Source organism: Rhinatrema bivittatum, chromosome 7, assembly GCF_901001135.1.
Source record: "Rhinatrema bivittatum chromosome 7, aRhiBiv1.1, whole genome shotgun sequence".
In the NCBI taxonomy this organism is placed as follows: domain Eukaryota; kingdom Metazoa; phylum Chordata; class Amphibia; order Gymnophiona; family Rhinatrematidae; genus Rhinatrema; species Rhinatrema bivittatum.
This window is the reverse complement of record NC_042621.1, coordinates 125,840,375-125,856,245: the sequence shown is the minus strand read 5'-3', so window position 1 is coordinate 125,856,245 and position 15,871 is coordinate 125,840,375. Positions and strand designations below refer to the sequence as shown.

Genomic DNA, 15,871 nt, shown 5'->3' with positions numbered 1-15,871 from the left:
TAATTTTCTCCAACAAAGACTACTGCAACTCTCTTCTTCTCAACTTACTTCTAAACACCATTCGCCCACTCCAGATCCTGCAGAACGCAGCTGCAAGAATCCTCACAGGAGCAAAAAAGCATGACCACATCACCCCAACACTTATTTCACTTCATTAGCTACCAATAAGATATAGGATTGAATACAAAGTCCTATCCATCCTACATAAAATTATATATGAAGAGCAAGAAAATTGGCTAAGCCCCTACATACAACTACATACCCCAAGCAGAAACCTTAGATCAGCAAATAAGGGACTCATAAAAACACCACTAACACACTCAAATCACCTCACCTCAACCCAAAAAAGAGCAATCTCCCTTGGTAGCCCAAAACTTTGGAACTCCCTACCGTCTAAGTTCAGAACTCAAGAAAACCTAAAAACCTTCAAAAAGGAGTTAAAAACATGGTTATTCAACAAAGCATACCAACTCACCCAATGAACAACACAACATCATCGCAATGATTAATTTTCATTTCTCTTTCTATTTCTGTAAGGGATGGCCTTGCCTAGGGAGAGGGGGACTATTTCGTAGTACCTAGAGTTTTACTCACTTCTAGGGATGTGAATCATTTTAGGACTATTAAAATTATCGTCCGATAATTTTAATATCGTCTTAAACCGTTATGGAACACAATACAATAGAGATTCTAACGATTTATCGTTATAAATCGTTAGAATCGTGAGCCGGCACACTAAAACCCCCTAAAACCCACCCCCGACCCTTTAAATTAAATCCCCCACCCTCCCGAACCCCCCCCAAATGAGTTAAATAACCTGCGGGTCCAGCGGCGGTCCGGAACGGCAGCGGTCCGGAACGGGCTCCTGCTCCTGAATCTTGTTGTCTTCAGCCGGCGCCATTTTCTAAAATGGCGCCGAAAAATGGCGGCGGCCATAGACGAACACGATTGGACGGCAGGAGGTCCTTCCGGACCCCCGCTGGACTTTTGGCAAGTCTCGTGGGGGTCAGGAGGCCCCCCACAAGCTGGCCAAAAGTTCCTGGAGGTCCAGCGGGGGTCAGGGAGCGATTTCCCGCCGCGAATCGTTTTCGTACGGAAAATGGCGCCGGCAGGAGATCGACTGCAGGAGGTTGTTCAGCGAGGCGCCGGAACCCTCGCTGAACGACCTCCTGCAGTCGATCTCCTGCCGGCGCCATTTTCCGTACGAAAACGATTTGCGGCGGGAAATTGCTCCCTGACCCCCGCTGGACCTCCAGGAACTTTTGGCCAGCTTGTGGGGGGCCTCCTGACCCCCACGAGACTTGCCAAAAGTCCAGCGGGGGTCCAGAAGGACCTCCTGCCGTCCAATCGTGTTCGTCTATGGCCGCCGCCATTTTTCGGCACCATTTTGGAAAATGGCGCCGGCTGAAGACAACAAGATTCAGGAGCAGGAGCCCGTTCCGGACCGCTGCCGTTCCGGACCGCCGCTGGACCCGCAGGTTATTTAACTCATTTGGGGGGGGGTTCGGGAGGGTGGGGGATTTAATTTAAAGGGTCGGGGGTGGGTTTTAGGGGGTTTTAATGTGCCGGTTTTGCGATTTTTAGATTTTTAGATTTTTCACGATTTTTCACGATATTTTACCCCCCCAAACGGCAACAATACGATTCCCTCCCCCTCCCAGCCGAAATCGATCGTTAAGACGATCGAGGACACGATTCACATCCCTACTCACTTCTATAATGAAAAAGGGGGGGGGGTTGGTTTGGGTGGGGGGGATGCTGTAGAGGTTTTTTTTAATTGGTGATACTGTTCTGGGGTGAGATCAGAGTTCCTCTCACTTCCAGGTGTTGTGATCTGTACTGTTGTTGTATAACTCAATAAAAATTGTTTAAACACAACATCATCGCCTTCCAATCCAACCTCATGAATAAATAAATGAAATTCATCACATCTAGGTTTTTATAAATAAGAAATGAAACAAAAAACTGAACTAAATCCTTACACATGTTATCCCCTATGCTTAATAACAGTTTGTACTTTGCATCCCTTGTTTAACCCCCCTTATCCCTGTAACCTTATTTTGTAAACAGTTATGATGGCGTTATTTTGATGTTTCCGAATGACGGTACATAAAACTCTTTAAAAAAAAATAAAACACTTCTATAACTTTAATTTGTTTTATATAAAATACACTTTACCATAATTTCAGATATTTAATAAATATTTCTTATAATGTCTAAGAAATTTAAAAAAGCAAAGCATTAATCAGAAGCAAAGACAGAATTTGAACAGTAGTTTACTGTGAAAACTAAGTCTCTCATAAGAAAAACCTTTTCAAGTACATTTGAAGCAAAAAGCCTGTGAGGGAGTCAGTTGGACCATTAGATGATCAAGGGATAAGGCCATAGTAGCGAGATCAAATGAATTCTTTGCTTCAGTCTTTACTGAAGAAGATGCAAGGCAGATACCCATGCCAGAAGAGAGATTTAAAAGTGATGATTCAGTAGAACTGAAAAATCTCAGTGAAACTAAAAGATGTAAAGGGCAAATTGACAAACTAAAAAAAGGGCAGCAAATCACCTGGACGAGATGATATACATACCAGAGTGCTGAAAGATAACAGATAAAATTTATAGATTATCAATAGTAGGTCTGCAAATTATCATTAAAATCAACTCTGGTAACTGAAGATTGGAGGTGGCCAACATAATGTCAATTTTTAATAAAAGGGTTCCAGGGGTGATTCAGGAAACTATAGACTTGTGAGCTTAATGTTAGTGCTAGGAAAAAGTGTCTATTTTTGGGGGGGTTTTTCCTCCCCTCTTCTCCCACTTCATCTTGTCTAGCTACTGTCCTGGCTCATGGGCCACAGACTGTTGATCCCTCTGGAACCAGGTATACAATCACCACAAATTTTGACAACTAGATGCCACTGTAGGATAATTGCTGGAACTCTTGGCTTCCTGTCATCTGTTTACCCCCACCATCCCCCAAGAGATGTGAATGCTATCTTGCTCATCTACAGCTGGCCAAGATTGGAAATTTTAGGATACTTGCATGGTAATATGTAGGACTGCCCAGAACTCACATCTAGTTTTAAATGATTTCTACATCTCTTCTAAATGTATGTAGGGTAACATAACTGTACAGTGCAAAGAGCGTGTCTTTTGTAAAGCTCTTATTTGTACTAGTGGCAAGGACAACCAAGAAAATGGTCAGAAAGGGCAAGTAACACTCATAGATTTGCTGCCCCCACCTTTCCTCCCACACTGCCAAGACTGTAAATACCTTTCAGGCTTGATCATGAAGAAATAGTCCAAAATAATTGCAGATGTGGAAAAATTTGAAACAAAAAAAAGTTTGCACATAAACGTATTAATATTGCTTTTGCAGAGTATATATTCCTTACACAGAGAAACCTTTAATTTTATAAAGGATGGATCATCATAACACCCCATGGATATACTGAACTTAAATGTTGTTCAGTGTTTTCACCACTGAAAGGTCATCAATCATCTGTCCAAAGATGGAAAGAATTTTTCTTTTTAAATGCTTATAAAATTAAGAAGCATACTTCCCATTCATTATGCCCCCTGAGTTGAAAATCATATCACTCTTTTAGGTACTTTTTTTTTCTTTTAATACATGCAGAAAAATTTCCAGTTTCAAAATTCCAAGGAAAACCTTAAGCTTACTATCATGCAATAAATGGAAAAACTTCCCAACTTAAAGAAACTTACAACAAAAAGGTAGAGTCTTTAGTGTCCTAACATGGTCTGAATTTTGTTGTGAACATCTGTATCAGGAAGGGTAAGAAATTTCATGCATCCATGAACTTGTTTGAAGTTACTGTATGATGTGTGTTGCTGTCTAGGGAGAATGCTCAATAATGGAAGGCTTTAAGAATATAACTTTTTTTTTTTTTTTTTTTTTTAATATATATGCAGCTCTAATGAAGAAATAGTTGACATGATTCTAAAAGGAGATGTGAGCAAATTTGATACTGAAATTCTGAAGCAGTTGTTAAAGATACTTCCTGAAAAACATGAAGTAAGTTGTCAGTTCTCCTCCCCCTGTGAAAATAAGTTTTGAATGGTGCATACAGTTATTTGGGTGGTTTTTACTATTTTTTATTTATACATTTTCTATATCAGATAGAGAACCTGAAATCATATCAAGCAGAAAAAGATAAATTGGCAAATATAGATCAGTTCTGCCTGCTCCTTCTTGAGATTCCAGGGTAAGTGAGAAATTACTAATCTTCAACGTGGCCTTGCCTCTTATTGTACAAGGGTTTATTTTTGTGTCTCTTTAAAAGAAAGCACTATATTATAGGGATGTGAATTGTGTGATCGATCGTCTTAACGATCGATTTTGGCTGGGGGGGGAGGGAAATCTGATCATCATGTATTTTTTTTTTTTTTTTTTTTAATCGTAAATCGGGGGAGGGCGGGAAAACCGGCACAACAAAACAATGGGTCATATGACATAGTGAGGGCAAAGGTAGCGCCGGCGCCATTTTGAATATTGGCAATACAGCGCGAGTGCAGGAGGTCGCTCCCGGACCCCCGCTGGACATTTGGCAAGTCTTGTGGGGGTCAGGAGGCCCCCCCAAGCTGGCCAAAAGTCCCTGGGGGTCCAGCGGGGGTCCGGGAGCGATCTCCTGCACTCGTGACGTCGGGTGACAGGAACCAAAATGGCGCCGGCGCTACCTTTGCCCTGTCATATGGTAAGGGCAAAGGGCCACCGGCGCCATTTCTATTAACGTAGCCATGGCTCAAGAGTGGGAGATCATGGGAGATCGTGCTGGGACCCCCCCACTGGACCCCAGGTAATTTAAAACATTTTGGGGGGTTCAGGAGGGTGGGGGATTTGTTTTAAAGGGTCAGGGTGGGTTTTAGGGGGGTTTTGGTGTGCTGGTTTTCACACCCTCCCCCTCCCCCGATTTACAATTTTTTGACTATAAATCGGGGGAATTGTTATTGTATCGTGGCTCTAACGATTTTTGACGATTTAAAATATATCTGACGATTGTTTTAAATCGTCAAAACGATTCACATCCCTACTATATTATAATCTGGTATAGCATCTTGTGTCATCCTACTTAAATGTATAACAGGAACTTGCAGTAGTATGAAATCTTAAGAATTTTCCTCACTATGTAAAATGAAGAAAAAAATTAATCTGGCTCTCTTGTCTCTTAAAGCCCCCCAATTGCCAGCAGTGACATTTCTGTTGCATTATCATTCTTATTCATATCTTAACTAGCCATTTGGATTAATCTAGGATTTGTCTGGATTAGGTACTAGATTGGTGTAAAGAACTAGATAACGTTGGCTTTTTTGATATCTACAAGTTTGGCTTTAGAAGCAGAGATTGGAAAGACATCATTCTGCATACACCGCAATCTAAGAGGCTGCTCTTAAAGCAGTATATCTTTCTTCTGATTTCTTATGTTAGTTTACAGCTTCGTACTGAATGTATGTTGTTATGTGAAGAGGTGCCTGTTATACTGGAAATGCTACGGCCTCAGTCTCAACTGATACTTGCAGCCTGTGAAAGTAAGTACATAAGACCTGGTTATAAGAGAGGGAATTTGGTTAGTAATATGTTGCTGTGGGTGGGTTTGGAGACCATTAAGTGTCTGCGTCCTCTCTTGATTATGGCATTTGCAAGGGTGTATTGTAGCCCACCATGAGATGAAATGGAAAGGCAGGATATTAAATAAGACACCTGCATCTCATAGTTCAAGAGAAATCTTTGGTTGAGCATTCAAAAAGAATGGATGTAGTGAAGCAGAAAGTGGAACAATTGCAAACCGTGTGTTTCAGCTTTAATAAAAGATAATTCCTCCATTCATAAGAAACTTGAAAACCTTGAAAATATTTCTAAAGTCGAGAATCTTTGTTTAATTAATTTTCCTAAGATTGACACACTCTCCTAAATAAATATTCCAGAAATACTTGATTGAGGTCTTAAATTCCAATGGAAACTATCCCTCTGGTTGCCTGTGCTTATGTACATAAGATATGCCTTAGTGGGTCAGACCAAGGATCCATCAAGACCAGTATCCTGTTTCCAACAGTGGCCAATCCAAGTGATAAGTACCTGTACTCTGGATGGAGAAATCTATAGGTTTAGTAGGGGATATAGAATCATCTACCCCCTTGGATTCTGGGAATCTTACCGCCTTCTTAGACACGGGAGAAGGCCAGGTTAATGTTGCCCCTTTGGTTGTTAGCTTGGTTTTGGACCTGGATAAAAATTGGATTATGAAACTTTTTCATACATAGAGAAGTTTTATCATTGTAAAACTCATATTTTTTTCCAGATGTGGCTCGTGCCACTCAATTGAGATGCAAGCAATTTCTTTTGTTGAAATTTCAAGTATTACAGATTGCTGCAATATTTTATTTAAAATATCCTGCTAAATGCTTAGTCAAATATCGTAATGTTAAATTTATTTATTGGTTTTCTATATTGACGTTCATAAACAAATATCCATTTGGTGTACAGCTTATTTATAAATGCCCGATTAAAAGCATTTGAATAAAAGACAATCAACAGAATGAAATACATAAGGTCATTAAAAGTATTTATAATGTTTAGCACATTTTAAAATTATAAAAGAAACTAAAATTAATGTAAAATAAGGATTTTAAAATAGATTTAAAAGACTATGCTTAAGGAAAGGCTTGTTGAAATAGCCATGTTTGGAGTCCTCTCTTGAAGGCTTTAATATTTGCCTTAAATCGTAAGTATTGTAGAAGACACTTCCATAATAGCGGTCCAGCGATAGAGTATTCTCTCTCTCGTACTGAATTCAAATGTGCACATTTTGGGAATGGAACTAGTAAGGATCCATTATTTAATGACCTAGTGGACCTCTGTGGGGTATGAAAGTGTAGTGAGGCTTTTTTTGAACTTGCTCAATTGACTGCTTTTCTTTCTGATAAGACTCCTTCCAAGACTGTATGAATTTTGTTCTTTGTTTTCTTCATTTTTGTTCTTGGGCAATCACTAGGGGTGTGCATTAGTTTTCACCGTATTGGCGATCCACAACATATGTCACTTTTTGTGGGGAGGCGAAACGCATCGCGATTCCCCACGAATATAACTTATCATCCATTTAATGCATTGCGCAGCGCGTGCTTTTCTTCGCCACCATTTGGAATGATTTCACAAAATGTCAGTGCTCATATCCTGCATTCCGGTACCCATGCCAACCTGTCCGACCCTTTCATTTTGTGAAGATGCACTGAATGCAGCCAATCACGCTGTCATTCAGTGCTCTGAGGATTTTACTGATCAGCCAGCACTATATATACATCAGCACGAGGCATGCCACGCACTTTCTTTGCAGGGGTGGTATGGGGAGGTGGGCTTTGTAGAAGGAGGCTGCACTGAGAGCAATTTTGGCTAGTTAGCAAAGAGGAAAACAGATTTTTATTCTTAATTTGGCTGCAGTGTCTGTGCCAGCTAGTCCTGTTTGTGTTTTTTTGAAGCAGTTTATTATTTAGGTGATCTGAGATGCTGTGCCAGGGAGAGAAGCTGCTAGCAGTGCCATTTTTTTTTTTCATTCACCCTGTGGGCTAGTCTGCAAGCAAACACCATTTGGGTGTTGTGGTTGGGAGAGTTATATTTTCATCCATTTTCCTGGTGTGCCAACAATTCCAGCTTTTTAAACTGAGTTTGTTTAATTCAAGTCACTCACTCTCTCTCTGCATTGGGCTGCAGTGGGTAGTTTAACAGACTGAACTTTTATTATTGGGACGGTCTATGCAGTCAAGTACCCAGTCTGCCTCTCTTTTGTGCTTACAAGCAAGCTGAGTGTGTGTGCATAGCAAGGCACCATGACAGTGGGCAGTGGATAGGCACTAGGCAGTGACACTAAATCCATAATGTCAGGGAAAGCTAGATGTAGTTGAGTGATTGGGACTGGCAGAGGAGGCACTTCAAAAAAACACTAGTGCCACTCCCCCATTAAAGTTAAAAAGGCACCTTCCAAGCAGCATAAAGTGGTTCAAAAGCAGCAGAGTCAGCCCATGCCCTCATCCCCTTCTAGCAGTCAGGTGGCAGGCCAGCAACCCCCTGACATGTGGCAGAAGCGACAACCCACCATGGAGGAAATGGGGTGGAGTGCAGTAACGCAATCCCGGGATAGGAGGCAGGCAGCCTCAAAAGTTTATCCAGGAGCATTGGGGAAATGATTGCCCTTGACCAGCCCTTGCAGATAGTGGAGAATGTGGGTTTCAAGCATTTTCTGACGGTCGTAGTTCCAAATTACAAAGTCCCCTCCAGAACCACATTTAGCAGAAACCCAGCCTGTTCAAGCAGTGTCACAGTGGCATACAAGCGCTGCTAGCTAAGGCAGCGGGGGGAGTGCATTTCACCTGCGATATCTGGACCGCCATGAATTCTGCACACTCTTACCTCTCCCTGACAGCACATTGGTGGGACCTGGCTGAGGCAGGGGCAGCCAGCAGCTCTATTACTGAACAAGTATCAGGGTGGAGTTGGGCTTTACTGCACACCCACCTGACGGACCAGGCCCATATCGCAGCCAATATTCTAGCATGCATCAGACAGATGCTGGTGGGCTGGCAACTACTTATCTCCATATGTGGGCTTGACCTCTGTCCTCAACTGCTGTGCCTGTCCATCCAAACCTTATGTTCCTATGTGGGATACACCTCTGTCCTCGATTGCTGTGCCTGCCTGTCCAGCCCTTATGGACCTACAAGGGTTTGACTTAGATTGTAAGCCCTCTGGGGATAGTGAAATACCTACAGTACCTGAGTGTAATCGACTATGAAGTGTTGGAAAAGCTTGAAAAGAGGAATATAAATAAATTTAAAAAAAAATTGCTGTGCCTGTCCTTCCAGGCCTTATGTCCAGTCCTAACGGCTGAACCCTCATTGCAAAGGGAAACCTCAATCTCTGGCAATTAAAACTAGTAATCCTTCACAGCATGGATCCTTAAATAAAACAAACAGTTTTCTTTAGTTTCAGGGCAGAGAAGAGAACTTCCTCAGTCTTGCTTATGAAGTCAAATGCTTAAATCCTAACAAGTTGTACAATTATACACTCTAGGGGGCCAATCCGTTCCAGGGAGCCCTTTTCTGCTCAAAGAAAGGGAACTCTCCCCGGTGTTGCAGCCTATCTCTTAGTACCTGTTGACCCATGTTCAGAATGAGAAAAGATCTCCAAGGTACTTAGACTGTGGCAAACACAGTGAAACCATGCTCACAGTAAGACCCTGCTCCAGGTCTCCACGCTTTGAAGGCTCGTGCTCCACTCTAGGGGCCAACCCATTCCAAGAAAGCCCTTTCTTGCTCATAGGAAAGGGAACTCTCCCCAGGTGTAGCCAGCCTGTATCTACCCTCTGACCCATGTTGAACTGCTGTTCACATGCACCCTCCTCTGTCTCGGCCTTGAAAACTCTCGTTTGTATATCAGCTACCTCCACCATATCAGCTACCTCCACCAGCTTTTAAAAGACCAGCGAGAGCTCACTGGATACCAATGGAAACACCCCACTCTAGGGGCGAACCCATTCTAGGGAGCCCTTTCCTGCTCATAGGAAAGGGAACTCTCCCCGAGGCTCTTGTTTGACTATTTGCTACTACCACCAAAATCAGCACCCGCAGATGCTCCACCCCACCCAGGCATAGTTCATCATGTTTCAGGTTCTAGCACTAGTGTTAGACTCTCTGGTCCCTGTTTCAAGACGGGTCGGGTGCACAGTACACCCAGTTGACAGTCCCCCCACATGCTGAGCCTAGTCTTGTCTTGCCTCCTTGTCTTTCCCTTATCTACACCACAGCGACCTACCTCAGCTCTGCCAGCCTGTCTTGCCCCTATCAACTTTCTGCCACTCTGCCTTGCTGCCAATCACCAGATGACTCACTTGTGGTGTTCTTGCCACTATCATGGTTCCTCAGTGTGTTGGTGCTAGTCTTTCTGCTTGCTATGTTCCCCCTTCATTGTGCTGTAGGATGTCGATGCTACTTGTCTTGCCGCTTTGCCTGTCGTGCTGCCTTCAAGGGTTCATGCATCTGTTATCGGTGCTCTCTTTTGAAGCTGTGGTGTGTTTTTGACACTCTTGCTGCTGCTTTGTGCCTCTGTTAAAGCACTCTTGCTCCTTTACAGTGCCTTAGGCTATTCATGCCATTTTGGAGCCACTTTGCCACAGTCTAAGTACCTTGGAGCTCTTTTGTTGTTCTGATGATTGCTCCCCAGAAGTTTCATCAAAATTGATGATAAAACCCCAATTCTGCAGCCAAAAATAGGCTGCAAATACTTCCCCCATTGACTTTAATGGAAACCGGAAAACGAAAGCATGTATCAATGTATCAGAGCGCCATTGTACAAATGCAACGAATATATGCCCCCTGACGAATATGTATCCTGAATGCAATGAATACTTTCTGGCTGCCCATCCCTAGTAATCACCTCTAAATTATTATGGACTTGTAAATCAGAGAGCTAACCCAGTTTAGTTCCTGCTTTTTCTTTTTTTTTTTTTCTTTTTCTTCAGATTTTCTTTGTGTAGTGGCCCTCCTGCTCTGAATATGGTGGACTTTTGTATATTTTTTTATGTTTATAAATACTATAAGAACATAAATTGCCATACTGGGTCAGACCAAGGGTCCATCAAGCCCAGCATCCTGTTTCCAACATGGCCAATCCAGGCTACAAGTACCTGGCAAGTACCCAAAAACTGTTGCTACTGTTGCTAGTAATCGCAGTGGCTATTTTCTAAGTCGACTTAAGGTATAGCACTATCCCATTGGTTATCCTCCTTTCACCATGTCTCTGAGATGCCAGTTAAATCTGTCATTCATTCATACATTCTAATTCTCCCATCTTACTACTTAGACTTCTGGCATTAGCATACAAACATTTCAATGTGTGTGTTTTTGTTTGTATTTTTCATTTTGCTTTTTAATTGATAGGGATAAATTGGAATCTTTTAGCTCAGGTGAGTTTTTTTTAATTATAGGCACTTGGGCTACTTTCCTTATTATTGGATCCTCTCTGTTGGGATGCCCTAATTCTAATGCATCATTAGTATCCTTTGAAGATGCCTCTCTCCGAACCATGCGCTGCTGAGCGATGGTCTGCTTTCCCTTTAGAGCAGCTTTTAAATTAGAACAATCTCCTTTTTTAAAGGTTAACACCAGCAGCTTGATTCCACCCTGGTTAAGATGGTGCCCATCCCTTCAGAAAAGGCTCCCAGGTTCCCAGTTCCTTACAAAATGGAATCCCTCTTCCTTGCATCATTGCCTCAACCATGCATTGAGATTCCGGAGCTCTATCTGCCTCTGGGGACCTGCGTGTGGAACAGGGGACATTTCAGAGAATGCTACCCTGGAGGTTCTGGCTTTCAGCTTTCTACCTAAGAACCTAAATGTGGCTTCCAGAACCTCCTTCCCACATTTTCTTGTCATTGGTGCCCACATGTACCATGACAGCCGACTCCTCCCCAGCACGGTCTAAAATCCTATCTAGGTGACGCATGAGGTCCGCTACCTTCGCACAAAGTAGGCATGTTACCAGGCGATCCTCATGCCCACCAGCCACCCAGCTGTCAACATTCATAATCAAATCACTATCTATGATGGCCAACCTAACCCTTCCCTCTTGGGCAGTAGCCCTGGGAGACTCATCCTCTGTAGAAGAGGACAATTCACCACCTGGAGAGCAGGTCCTTTCTACAGGATCCTTTCCTGCTTTACCAGGTTGATGCTTTCTGATCATGAGACCTTACTCCAAGGCAGCACCAAGGCTGCCAGTCTGTAGTTGAGACTTTTGCTACTATGTCCCTGAAGGTCTCATCTATATACCTCTGTCTGCCTCAGCTCCTCCAGGTCTGCCACGCTAGCCTCCAGAGATTGGGCTCGTTCTCTGAGAGACAGGGAGGTCTTTGCATCGGATGCACATGTACAACTTCTCACCGGTGGGTAAAAAATCATACATGTGACACTTGATGCAAAAGACTGGGAGGCCCACCTCTTGCTGCTGGACTGCTGCCTTCATCTCAAATTTGTTCAGTTCCTACTTATGTTTTAGGTTGCTATGGGAGTAGGAATGTGTCTAATTAGGGTCCTTCAAATGTATTAGTGTATTCACTATATATCTGGTAGTGGCCCACAAGGGAATAATCACTTTCAATAAGTATGGGGAATTCTATTATTGTACACTTTTCTTAACAAGAAGTGGTTTTTTTTTTTTTTTCATGTCATTGTTAACTTTATTTTTATCATATTTAAAGACACATCCATGTGAATGCTCTGCAAAGCAGATACTTATCAGTTATCACAGTGAAAGCTTGCACAGTTTCTGGGATCTGTCTCTGCTGCTGAAATGTACTACTAGCTATAGAAATTCTCACCTACTGGTGTAATTCTAGATATACGCATTACAAACCATACTAGCTGCATCTATCTGGCATAGATCAAACAGGGGAAAAGTAATTATATTGCTGACTGCTTAGGAAGGAAGCATTTTTCTCCAAGGACAAGCAGGATGATAGTCCTCACATGGATATCAGATGGAATCCGATAAGGAAAACTATACCTATACCATGCAGGGTCCCTCTTTAGTCTCTTTTCCATGGAGCTGTGAACCTCGCAGTCTATTTAAGATCTTAAAAACTTTGGACTTTTGGCTTAGTGGAAAACCTACTTTTTCATGATTTTTTTTCTGTTACGTCACTGGGTCCCTCTGTCTTCAGGTAAATTTCCTTTCGTGGTCAACTTTTACTGTGGTGGTGCCCACTGATCTTCGCCTGCCGCCACCTTTCCATTCTTTGGTACTTTGCTTCGTCATGTCCGGTTTTTGCCGATGCCCCCAGTGCCTGTGGCCCATGTCTATCACCGATCAGCATGAAGTTTGCATCCTCTGCCTGGGGGTATCGCATGACATCTGGGGTTGCTGCTTGTGCGACCAGCTAACCCCAAAGGGATGACTGCTTTGATTTGACAAGATGGAGCACCTCTTCGGGTCGACAAAGTCTGACCCATTGACGTCTGCATTGGCATCTAAGTTGATCAGAGCTGCAGTGATGGACACCTCTCCATCAACATCAATCTGCGTCAATCAACGTCAATCTGCACCCATGCTTATTAAGTCGGTGTAATTCCGACTCTGTTGACTGTTTTTATTTTATTTTAACAACATGGTGTTTTATTTATCTGTTATTTGTATTAACTTTAAATTTTAAATTCTAAGTTGTCCTCAGCTCTATCTATAAGTTCTCAGCGTTATCAATAAGTTCTCACGATGTTAGACCTGTTATTTGTACCCTCTTGTTCGATGTAATTTCCAACTTTGGTTCTATGTAAACAGATGTGATATGTACCAGTACATGAACATCGGTATATAAAAGCTCTTAAATAAATAACATCAGTGGGGCTGTCTCTTCCATTGAGATCACTGGTGGATAGGGGTGCCTGAGACTGATCACTGTTGATCTATTCCCAATCGAGGATAAGTTCATAGTCCTCAACCTCTGCACCAGGGAAAGACCAGGCCAAGCATCGTGGAAAGATCAAGAAGCATTGGCACTGGTCCCTATTGATGTATAAGGATGCACTAGCTTTTTCCATGATGCCCCTGAAGCAACCCTGTGGTGAGGAGCACCAGTTCTCCATCGAGGCCTGGAGTCTGCAATGGTCTCCATCAGTTCTGGTGCAGTCGCAGATCCCTCTTCATGAGTCTGAAGAAGATTTGGCCACCCCTCCTTCCTCCCAGTTGGCGTTGGCATCAGCAATATTTGAGAAGGAGCTGGAGTGTCTGGTCCAGCTGGCAGAGCAGGCACTGCAGGACCACAGTCCTGTGGCACCAATGGAACAAGAGCCAGTACAGCCCGTTCTCGTACTGCTTCTGGAGAAACTCAATATGCTCAACAGTCCCTAACTGACCCAGCTGGCACCGGGGCCGCCTCCTAGCAATATGGTGGTCATTGCTGATTCCTCAGGGGAGGAAGCTCCACAGAGGCCAGTGGGATCGCAGAGACCTATAGCCCCCCCCCCCCCCCCCCCCCAGTTCCATCGGTGCCTGTATCTCTGGATGTTGGCAGAGCACCTAGGGCCCCATCCCCTGTGACATGCAGTGAGGATGAACGTCCCTATGACCCCTGGGGGGATGACCAGACTGGGTCTTCCTCAGATAACTCGGATGATCTCTTGTCAGACCCTTCTCCTTCACAGGAGCGAAGGTGGTTTCCACCTGAGGATTTAACCTTCAAAGGTTTTTTGAGGGTGATTACAGCCAATCCAATTCCAGCTGTTGGCCGAGGAGGATGCCAGGCACAAGATGCTTGAGATCCTTCAGTTTGTGGAGGTTTCTAAGGATGATTTAGCAAATCAGATGACTCCATGCCAGGTTTTTTAATAGTGGTCTTACAGAGGCCTTTTAGTATTGCTGGTAATTGTGGACAAAGTTTCATTAAGCACCTTTGTTTAAACAGGGATTTAAAAAAGAAAGATGCATTCATTGCCCTAACGTTGGATATCTCAATTTGAGAAACTAAAGCAAAATGTTCCCATTTTAATTGGAACAGAACGAGGTAATTCGAAGATCCAAACTGGGTAATGAAAAAGTGAGACAATTTTTCAACTTTACCACTTTGAAAAATACAAAACAGCACAATGAGCAGCTGTTGAAAAGGCATTATCGGTTAAATACACTCATTAGGCAGACAGTTAAGCTTTGCAAGCTTTTTAAACTGGAAAGCAATTATTCCTACCTTGTTGAAAGCACAAGGAGTAAAACTTTTTTTTGGTATTTTACTTAGAGGTTTTATATACCATCGCAGAATTACTAGATCACAACGGTTTACAGCGTAAACATTCACAATTATAAGTGACCAGAGAAAGGGAAAAAAACCAAGGCATGGTTCACAGGAAATAAGTGTAGGAGAAGGTAAAGTCAATTCCTACAATAGGTTTCATCACTAATTTTTGTGGGGATCATTCTATTGGATTTTGTTGTTTTAGATATTATGGCTTTGAGAAATTGGAAAGCTTATTTTATTATGAGATTGTGTAATCAGACAGTTTGTTATATGCATTTTGGAACAACCATGTTTTCAGGTCCTGTTTGAATTTCTTTTTGTCTGTTGTAATTCTTAAGTTCAGGACCCACTATAGACAGCACTCTTTCTTTTTTTTTTTTTCCTCTTGTTTGCAACATGTGAGAGGTTTGTAATGTTGGGATTGAGAGGAGACCATTTATTTTGTGATCTCTGAGTTCATTGAGGTTTGTGCTGTTAAGTGACATCCCAAGAAGATCATTATTTAGGTTAATGTTATTGAATATAATCATTAATGCTTTATACTGGGTTCTTGATTGTATTGGTAGCCAGTGTAGAGCTTTCAATGTAGGAGTGATGTGGTCATATTTTCTGGTGCCAGATGATAATCTTGCTGCATTTTGGAGAAGTTGCAGAAGTTTTATGTGACATGCAGGGAAACCTAGGAGCAAGGAATTGCAGTAGTCCAGGTTCAGAACTGTTTTACAAACACTAATATTTTCGAAGTCTGTAGCAGTTAGTAATGGTTTCGAGCAGCTTAGTAGCCACAACTTGTTATAACTGATTTTCTGATATGCCCTTTCATTGATAGGGGTTTAAATCAATGAAAATGTAAGTCTCTTACTTGCATTGCTGGATTAATTTTATGGGTCGGCTTAGTTGTAAGGAGCAGTCAGCCAGCAGACAGGCTGCTGTAGGTGAGCTGGCAGGCCAGGCGATGGCAGGACGCTGTCTGATCTGCCTCTGGTAGGGGATTGGTCGGCGTGCCGATAGGCTGCTGGCGGGGATCGATTGGTGAGCCAGGAGGTTAGCTGGGTGGGAGATGTTGGATTACTGCATCGAGGCATGAA

At 42.7% G+C, this 15,871-nt stretch overlaps 1 protein-coding gene across 7 annotated transcripts in view; it reads left to right on the top strand.

The window, feature by feature from the left end:
* LOC115095437 (inverted formin-2-like) overlaps positions 1 to 15,871 on the top strand; it is a 116,559-nt gene that overhangs the window by 40,912 nt on the left and 59,776 nt on the right. For all 7 annotated transcript variants that reach the window (XM_029609074.1, XM_029609071.1, XM_029609076.1 and 4 more), the window contains 3 exons: positions 3,928 to 4,030; positions 4,135 to 4,220; positions 5,441 to 5,541. In XM_029609074.1, the coding sequence (XP_029464934.1) occupies positions 3,928 to 4,030; positions 4,135 to 4,220; positions 5,441 to 5,541 (290 nt within the window). The remainder of the gene's footprint in view (positions 1 to 3,927; positions 4,031 to 4,134; positions 4,221 to 5,440; positions 5,542 to 15,871) is intronic.